Source organism: Solea solea, chromosome 14 (genome assembly GCF_958295425.1).
Source record: "Solea solea chromosome 14, fSolSol10.1, whole genome shotgun sequence".
Taxonomy (NCBI): Eukaryota; Metazoa; Chordata; class Actinopteri; order Pleuronectiformes; family Soleidae; genus Solea; species Solea solea.
This window is the reverse complement of record NC_081147.1, coordinates 407,690-417,689: the sequence shown is the minus strand read 5'-3', so window position 1 is coordinate 417,689 and position 10,000 is coordinate 407,690. Positions and strand designations below refer to the sequence as shown.

At 40.0% G+C, this 10,000-nt stretch overlaps 1 protein-coding gene across 10 annotated transcripts in view; it reads right to left on the bottom strand.

The window, feature by feature from the left end:
* matr3l1.1 (matrin 3-like 1.1) overlaps nt 1-2,448 on the bottom strand; it is a 14,682-nt gene extending 12,234 nt beyond the window's left edge. For all 10 annotated transcript variants that reach the window (XM_058649126.1, XM_058649129.1, XM_058649122.1 and 7 more), the window contains exons 1-3: nt 2,237-2,448; nt 454-1,398; nt 243-304 (exon numbers count right to left, since the gene is read on the bottom strand). In XM_058649126.1, coding sequence (XP_058505109.1) covers nt 243-304; nt 454-1,368 — 977 coding nt within the window. In that variant the 5' untranslated portion in view covers nt 1,369-1,398; nt 2,237-2,448. The remainder of the gene's footprint in view (nt 1-242; nt 305-453; nt 1,399-2,236) is intronic.
* Nucleotides 2,449-10,000: the final 7,552 nt, after the last annotated feature.

Here is a 10,000-nt window from a genome sequence, read left to right as displayed (position 1 = left end):
GTGCGTGGTCATGTGTGTGTGTGTGTGTGCGTGGTCATGTGTGTGTGTGCGCGTGGTCGTGTGTGTGCGCGTGGTCATGTGTGTGTGCGTGGTCATGTGTGTGTGTGTGCGTGGTCATGTGTGTGTGCGTGGTCATGTGTGTGTGTGTGCGTGGTCATGTGTGTGTGCGTGGTCATGTGTGTGTGTGTGCGTGGTCATGTGTGTGTGCGTGGTCATGTGTGTGTGTGTGCGTGCGCACTGACCGCTGCAGCAGGTTGAGTTGACCCTCTGCATGGCTGCTGCTGTTTGTGTGACTGATCCAAATCTGAAACAACAGGAAGCAGACTGCTCTGATTCTGACGGACTCTCACAAACACGTTTCCACGGCAACGCTGTGAGCATGGAGAATCGAGGAGGGGGAGGAGGAAGAGGAGGAAGAGGAAGAGGAGGAGGAGGAGGACAGGTGTACTTTACCTTCTCCGACAGCACAGTGATATCACACAGAGAGCACGAGTACGGGAACACCTGCGGCGGCGTCCCGTGGAAGTCCAGAGCTTCTTTCCTGGACGGTGTGACGGCAGGGGCGGACACAGAGGGGGCGGGGCTAGAGGCAGCAGGGTGCCATCTGTTCCTGACGGAAGAGGCGTCAGACTTGGGGCGTGTCCTGCGAGGATGAGGGCGGTACTCCTGAGGAGGAGGAGGAGGAGGCGCTGATGGAGACGCAGAGACGTGAGACAGACGTGTGGACGGATGTGTGGACCTGTGGACGCCTGCTCGCTCCCGAGAAGATCCTGGACCTGCTCTGCTTGTCTTACCAAACTCAGAGGGTCCTGGTCTGTGGTGAAAGTCCACCATGAAGCTGGAAGATGAAGATGACAGTGACGATGATGACGAGCTGCGGGGTCCGGGATTCACCCAGTTCTCCTGAAGCTCAGATGGAAGAGGAGTGGGCGTGGCCTGACCCAGTGGGTACCGGACGGGCAGAGTGCGGAGCTGATCCCAGCCTTGGGGGGTGGAGCCAGGAGCATGAGAGGAGGAAGAGGAGGAGGAAGAAGAAGAGGAGAAAGGTTTGAGCGTTCCTCTCTTGCCTTTGATCTGATTGAGGACGTGAGGCAGCGTGTCCACAGTGAGGACGTCCTCGGGCAGCTCGGCGAGCAGAGCCAGATCGCCGGGCTCCAGACCGCAGCTGCTCAGGATGTGGAGAGCGCTGTCCTGGGACCACGGAGCCCCGCCCCTGGAGGAGGCGGCAGAGAAGGGTTCCTGTGACGACGGGTGAGCGTCGCGGTCCTGTGAGGCGTGACGGCGAGGTTCCGAAGAGCGCTGCGGTCCAGGATCAGGTCTGCGGTCGGTGTCTGAGGGCGGCGGCATGTACGGGTACTTGTGAGACATGACAGGACCAAGCTGTGGACAAAGACTTTCCTGCAGACAGAAGGTGTCGGGAAGACGGGAGATGTCAACGCACAGAGAGACGGGAGCACGAGGACACTGAGAGGACATAAGAGACGTGTCTGTGAGTCGAGATGATGAGTCACGTCCATGAGACCACACACCTGAACTCTTCTGATGAAAACATGAACAATCACGTACAATCACAAATACTCACAGGAAGTATTTGTGGATCTCACGTATCGTTGCTGTGAGCGCCCCCTGCTGCTGCTGAGAAAACTACGTTAGTCTGCGATGTTTTAAGAACGCGATCTCGTCGTTATCGCACTGTTAGACACACGTTTATAAACCACTCACTCTCCCACACCAAAGTCCACAGAGAAAACCAGTGATTTTAGCTGCGGGGACACAGGAGCTGCTGCTGCTCTGCTGCCTCCTGTGGTCACTTTGTGTCACTGAAGTTAATCTGGATGAAATATCAGTAATGAACACATTAGAACTTAGTGATGGAGGCAGCAGTGGATCAACAGCCCCTGTGTGTGTGTGTGTGTGGGGGGGGGGGGTAAAAGTTCAGTTTAACAGTGAGATAAAGACGTGATCACGTGACGTAGATGTCGTCGACAGCAACGATTAATCAACGTTATCGACAAAAATCGCTGATGAGATGATTTTCCTGCTGTTCTTCATTCAACGTCATAATAAACGAACACATTTGGACAAAAAACAACAATTCCCCGTTGGTTCCCATTCAATGTTTGATCGATTAATCGATGCCAAACTGATTATTATCTGCTGATAAAAACCACAGTGAAGTTTCTTCTGTTAATAGCAGCTATCAGTTAGCAGCTAACCGTTAGCTGCTCGTTCTTACCTGAGAACAAACGAACAAAAACACGGTTTCCGGTGAAAAACAGCAACAAAGTCCGCTGCAGCAGCGACGACGACGCGAAACAAACTTTTACTGACGAACAAAAACCGAGAAAACAGAGAGTTTTTAAGAAGAGAAGCAGCCGAAGACTGAAGCTAATGAAGCTAATGAAGCTACTCACGCTTCTTCTGCTGCGGTTAACGAGCGCTGTCACAGGGACGCGCCGGTGTCTTTGCGCCTCCTGCTGTTCACAGACGAAACTGCAGCATCAGCATCATCGTCTTATGTTTGTTCTTTTTCTGACTTTGATTTGTTCAAAACACATTTTTATGCTGAAGATTTCATTCAAGTCAATCCCATATATATATATATATATATATATATATATATATATATATATATACAGTATATATACATATATATAATGTAGGTGAAATAGTGAAATAAAAAACAGTGAAATAAAAATATGAATTATTATTTATATATTATATTTATTTATATAATATTTATACACCTGGAAAACATATAATTATGAAAAAATAAAATAATAATATTAAATGTTTTCACTCTTTTTTCTCTTTGCATGAATAAAAAACTTAAAGAGAACATTTAAACATTCATATTGATATAATTTAACTTGTAAACTCTTTGATCTGTGACGTACATTTTAGTCATATAAATAAATAATCACATTATAAAAAGAATCATGTTGTGTTAGTTGTGTCCAGCAGGTGGCGCTGTAGGATCATTTGACAGACAAGTGAGGTTTTATAATAAAGAAATACAAATATAATGGTTTTCAGTAGATTTAAAATCATTTAAGAATCTCAACTTTTATCTTTAATGTCTTTAATATTTGCCCATGCTTTAGATGTGACATAAATATAAAGTTTATATCATATACATACATATATATACATATACATACAGTATGTATATGTATATATATACAGTATATTTCTTTTTAATTACCCAGACTCTTGTAGCCATGCTACCTAGCTTACCTTACAGCTAACAGCTAACACTTTAGCATAAATCGTCAAACAAAGAACATGAATTCAGTTTCATGTGTTCACGTGTGTCAAATACGACACACGTGAAGTCTTTACAACAATAAATGTTGTTTTTTTCTTTTCCTACATTTTCTTTGAAGTTTGCTACACGGAGCTAATGCTTCGTGTGTGTGTGTGTGTGTGTGTGTGTGTGTGTGTGAGAGGATGAAATGATGACATTCTGGGATTTTTTTATGTCATTAAAAAAACATGATTTAAATGTAATTCAACATTTAAGAGAAAATATGTAGAAAAACAAACGATGATGAAATATGATGAAAGAGTGTATATTTGTATTATTTATGAATGTTTTAATGTTTATTTTATCATCTGTCGTCTGATAAACATCAGCGTCTTTAAATCTGACATTAATAAAGATAAAAAATAAGCACTTTATCTGATTGTTTTTCTGCTGCAGTTCCAGCACAGAGCAGCAGGCGGCGCCACAGACCGCCGGAGCTCGTTCTGCTGATTCAAAATAAATAAATAAAAAAGCATAAAAACGCAGCGGGTGAAATAAAACATGGATGAATGAATGAATGAAAGAACAGAACATTAATGTTGATATAATAACTTTTATTTAAAAATCACAGCAGCTCTGTATTGTTTTATATTCTAGTATTATTATAATAATATAAATATTATATAATATCATGTTCTGACCGTTTTAAACAAACTTGAACTAAAAACCTTTAATAATAATATTAATAAAACTATTACAAATAATAATAAAGACTATGAAGGATTGATGATTATATGAGTAATTATAATAATTATAATATTAATAATAATTACCATTATAATAAGAAGAATACTTATTATTATTATTATTATTATTATTATTATTATTATTATTATTATTATAATTCATATGTTTGATGAAGAAAATCTGAAATATCATTTCATAATAAATGTTTTGTTCATGTGATGACAACATGAAAAACACATTTGATTCCTGAACGCTGGCCGACGATGACAGAGTGAACCATGTGTCACTCACTCACACACACACACGTGTGTGAGTGAGTGAATGGTAAATAAAATGATACTAAAGCACAAAGTGGTTTTATTTGAATTTATGCAAATAAAAAACCATCATTGTCTGAAGATCTGCTTCACATGTGACATCCCATAATACAACGCCCGCACGGAGAGGAACTAAAAACATCACTTATCATGACGCGCAGTCACCACTTCATCTGTGACGAGGCCACAGACACTAACACTTTCATTCTTACCTGAAGTTTTCAGGCAATTTTTCCCTTTGTTGAAGCCGAGAGGCAGAAACTCAGAGTCTGTGACTATCATATACTAGTATATACTATTATATGACTATACTATAATATCATAGTATGTACTAGTATATGATATACTATCATAGTATATACTAGTATATGATATAATATCATAGTATATACTAGTATATGATATAATATCATGTAATATAATATCATAGTATATACTAGTATATGATATACTATCATAGTATATACTAGTATGTTATAGTATATTATAGTATATACTAGTATATGATATAATATAATGTATTATAATATAATAGTATATGATATACTATTATATACTATAATATACTATAATATACTACAATATACTATAATATACTACCATAGTATATCATATGATATACTAGTGTCTGATATACTGTAGTATCATGTAATAATAATAATAATAATAATGAATTCTAACAACACTCTCTTGTGTGTGTGTGTGTGTGTGTGTGTGTGTTTTTTAATTCTCCTTAATTATCAGACATGTTTGATGTAAAATCCCTTAACTGTAAAAACTCTTTAGAAATCCTTAAATGACTTAAGTGTTTTTCTGGTTTTCTGTGATGAAAGTTCAACCTGTGCTTTTTTCACCTGACACAAAAACTCACTCACTCACTCACTCACTCACTCACTCATTCATTCATTCATTCATTCATCATATTCTCATCATCATTCTTACAGAAGAACAAACTAACAAATGTTCTGAACACATGAATCATTCATTTATAACAGATTTCATGTGTTCATGTTCATTTCTGATGAAATATGAAAAGTCTTTTATTTAAAATCTTATTTTTTCAAAATGATTAAAAAATGTTTTCAAACTCCTGAAATAAAACAAACAAAAGTCACTGTGTCATCGTTCATTCATTCATTTTATCGTCGTCAGAATCAAAGACATTTAACATCAAATCAACGACACTAAACTGATTATGAATGAATGAATGAATGAATGAATGAAGTCATTTCACAGATGAAGTGAAAACATTAAAATAACACATTTATAAATAGTATTTGTTTTTTTTAGTTTAGATGATTAAATATTTAACAAAACACCTAATTGACTGCATTTTACAAAATAAAAGAAAACAATTTACAAAATAAAAGTCTTTTATTTAAACAAACATTTTTATATTTTTTTTTAGAACAAACTGAGTCATTTTATTGTTTCTTTGACCAGAATCCTGCAACACAGAACCAGAACCTCAGGAATACAAGAAACCAGAACCACAACCACAACCAGAACCAGAGGGAAGAAGCTGTTCTGCTGTTATTTCAGTGAAGGCCAGTAGATGGCGCTGCAGCGGCACTAACTGCTGTCACCTGTGTGATAACCCGATGATGATGATGATGATGATTATTGTTGTTCATACATTTAATAATCATTTTATCATCAAATGTCTTTTTATTTTACATGAAAGCTGAAGATGAATGAGTGAAAAATATACAAATATAAACATTCATTCATCGTGTTTTTCTCTGACAAAATAAAATAAAATAAAAAATAAAATAAACAAAAACCAATGAAATATAAAAGTTCACTCATTATTTTTTATAACATTTAAATCTAATTTTAATCCAATTCTTTAGTTCATTCATTCATCATTCATTCATTCAGAAAACATGAGCGAGTGAAAACATGAGATTTAACAGAGCGTGGACATACACACACGTCAGGTGAAAGTGTGATTAGAACGAGTGAGCGAGTGAGTGAGCGAGTGAGTGAGCGAGTGAGCGAGCGAGCGAGTGAGTGAGCGAGTGAGTGAGTGAAGTGGATTAAACGCTGATCAAACGACAGATTTTTGCTTCTCTTCAGTTTAAATGTGACCGATTTTTATAAAACATTTCTTCATATTTAGTCATTAAAGTTTATTCATTTAAATCTTATATATAAATAGAATGTAAATGTTATAAATGTTACATTTATAACATTTACAACATTTATAATATAAATGTCATAAATGATATAAATGTTATATTTATAACATTTATAACATTTATAAAATAAATGTCATTTATAAAATTCATATAAATATAATATAAATGTAACATTTATATAAAACACAGACACAAAATCATGACATTAAATAAGAATAAATATTCAGAAACTCCTAAAAACCTTGAATTGTTTTATTAAAATAATCCACAGAATTTAAACAACATGAGAACAGAGGCAGTCATTATGAACGAGTGAAATGAATGAATCACTGAAACACTCGCTCCTCTTTGATCTAAACAATGTTTTTACTCTTTAAAATAAATAAATGATTTGAGACGCTTCAGGTCCTGGACCAGGACCAGGTCCAGGACCTGGTCCTGGACCTGGTCCTGGTCCTGGTTTAATAAACAAATGAATTTCCTTCAGTTTGAATTGAAATGGAAATAAAAATAAAATGATGAGGAAACTAAAAGAAGATAAATTCATGTTTGGTTTATTTCATCACTTCATTAAACATAACTGTTATAATTACAGTTCATACGTATGAACACATGAATTTGGTGAAAAGTGAGTGAATGTTGAATAATTACATGTATTTAAAATAAACTTTATCTTCACTGGAATGTTTGTCTGGACAGACGGAGGGAACAATTCACACGTTCATCTTCATGTCCTGGTAAATGTTAACTTGGTTAACGTTAACTAACCATGGTTAACCTGGTTATGTCCTTGAACAATGAACAAATGATTTTTTTGCCAGTTTAAAACGACGTGTTTATCACAGTTTATATTTAATGTTTAAATATTCACAGTTATTGTTTGAAGATTCATTCGTTCATTTCAGTTCATTATTTTATGTCGTGGCTATAAACATTTTATTATTGACACTGTGTTTGTGTGTGTGTGTGTGTGTGTGTGTTGACGAGCGCTCACCTCAGTCAAACCTGATGAACTCCTCCTCACCCTCTCATCCTCCTCACCCTCTCACCCTGTGAACATCTGCATGAACATGAATGTTTAAATCCGAGTGTTTTGTCGTGACTTTGTTCAGTGAAACATTTAACAGTTTTATTTATATTATATTCATGTGACACTGAAGTGATTCCTGTCACAGTCACATGATCCAACTATGAATAAATGAAACGTCACATGATCACAAACCGCTCACTCTCTCACACACACACACACACACACACACACACACACACACTTTGTCCAGATTGACGTCAGTGACACAGAGTGACCACACGAGGCAGCAGAGGTTTGGTGTGAGAGAGTGAGTGTTGACCTTCATCATCATCATCATCATCATCATCTTCATCAAAGACATTGCTAACAGTATCACTGGTCTTTAACCTGTGGACACTGTCACGTGTCCCCGCCCTCCTCCTGCTCCTGCTCCTGCTCCTGCTCCTCCTCCTGCTCCTCCTCCTCCTCCCCGCCCCCGCCCCCGCCCCCCGCCCCGCCGCAGCGAGGCCCTCTGCTGGCTCTCGGCAGCGTGACGGCTCCCCGTGGACACATTGTCAGTAATGTTTCCGCTGTCATTTAAATTGCTAATTATGACGGCGATGGAACAAATAAATAAAACATGACCTTAGCGTGTTTTTATGTCTCACTGTAAAAACTTTGGCCCACACTAAATCATGTGTAAATCATGTGCCGGTCGCCGTGACGACGCGCTGTGGAAATGTCAGCGAGACGGTGACGCACCAACTTTTATTTATTCTTCGTTTTCATCTTCATTCGGTGTTTGAGTGAAATGATCACATGACCTCACTGTTTCATCTCGTCGTCGTTGTTGTTGTTGTTGTTGTTGTTGTTGTTGAGGAAACTGTGAAGCTCAGATTCACCTTCATCACCGTGAAACCAGCTCACGATCATCCTGTTAACAGCGCGACGATTTCACCGACCGCTAAACCACCGGGCGGCGCAGCGCGAACCTCCGCTGAGATCAGACTGTAATGAACAGAAGCCTGAGAGGGACAAACTTCACTGACATGACGTCCATACTGGTGAAAGGCAGCAACATGGCCGACATGTAAACAAACGGGGTCATGTGACGTCTCTGGTGTTGATCTCAGTGTCTCTCACTCTGTGTCTCCGCCTCCTGTTGTTTTCTTATTTATCGCCATCACTAACACCTCTCACCTGTCTCCCCCTCGTCCCCCTGAGCCTCACCTGTCTCCCCCTCGTCCCCCTGAGCCTCACCTGTTCTCTCTCTCCCTTCACCTCCATGTCTCTCGTCCCTCTCCTCATTAACTCTCAGTCCTGATGGACGAGGAGGAGCAGCTCAGTCTCGCCCCTGATGCTCTGAGCAGGAAACCCCTCACCTCTCAGTGGGTGGTGGGGGGTGGCGGTCCAAGTGGCCATTTGCCTCCCCGCGGGGCCACCCACCATCTGCCAGCTTCCCCCCTTTACCCCCGCGTGGCGCAGATCTCCACAAGCGTCGGTGATTCCCGACACAGCTGGAACACGAGGTGATGATGGTGAGTTCACTGTCCACACACACACACGCACACACACGCACACACACACACACAACACACGCACACACACACACGCACACACACACACACACACACACGCACACACACACGCACACACACACACACACTCATCACTTCACACTGCAGTTTATGAACTTGCTACTTTATGCTGCTGACTTCTACAGACTGCACCTTTATCTTTGTGTGTGACGGAGTGAATGTAACAGAGTGAATGTGAAACAATGAATGTGAAACAGGGAATGTGACAGAGTGAATGTGAAACAATGAATGTGAAACAGGGAATGTGACAGAGTGAATGTGACAGAGTGAATGCGAAACAGTGAATGTGACAGAGTGAATGTGACAGAGTGAATGTGAAACAGTTATTGTGAAACAGTGAATGTGACACAGTGAATGAGACAGAGTGGCTCTAACTATAAACTTGATCAAAAGGGAAGATTTTAAGTATAACTTTAAATACACAGAGGCTCCGCCTCCCCTACTGTCGCTGGTTCCACAGGAGAGGAGGAGCCTGGCAACTGAAGGCTCCGCCCCCCAGTCTACTCTGACTGTGGGAACCTCAGTAAACTTGAGGATGATGATATTTAACTAGTTCTTTCAGGTTTGATCATTAAGTTATGATGAAGATGATGATGATGATGGTGATGATGAAGATGACCACATCATCATTATCATTCTCTACACTCCCACAATCCTCTGCTCCAACTCCAATTACCGTGTGATTGTATTCTTGGCACAGGAAACATAATTAACAACCTGTGTCTGTGCCAACGTGAGCAGCCACAGTCTGTGTGAGCGCACAACGACAACACAGCAACACAACGACAACACAACCAGCCACAGTCTGTGTGAGCGCGCAACGACAACACAGCAACACAACGACAACACAACCAGCCACAGTCTGTGTGAGCGCGCAACGACAACACAGCAACACAACGACAACACAACCAGCCACAGTCTGTGTGCGCGCGCAACGACAA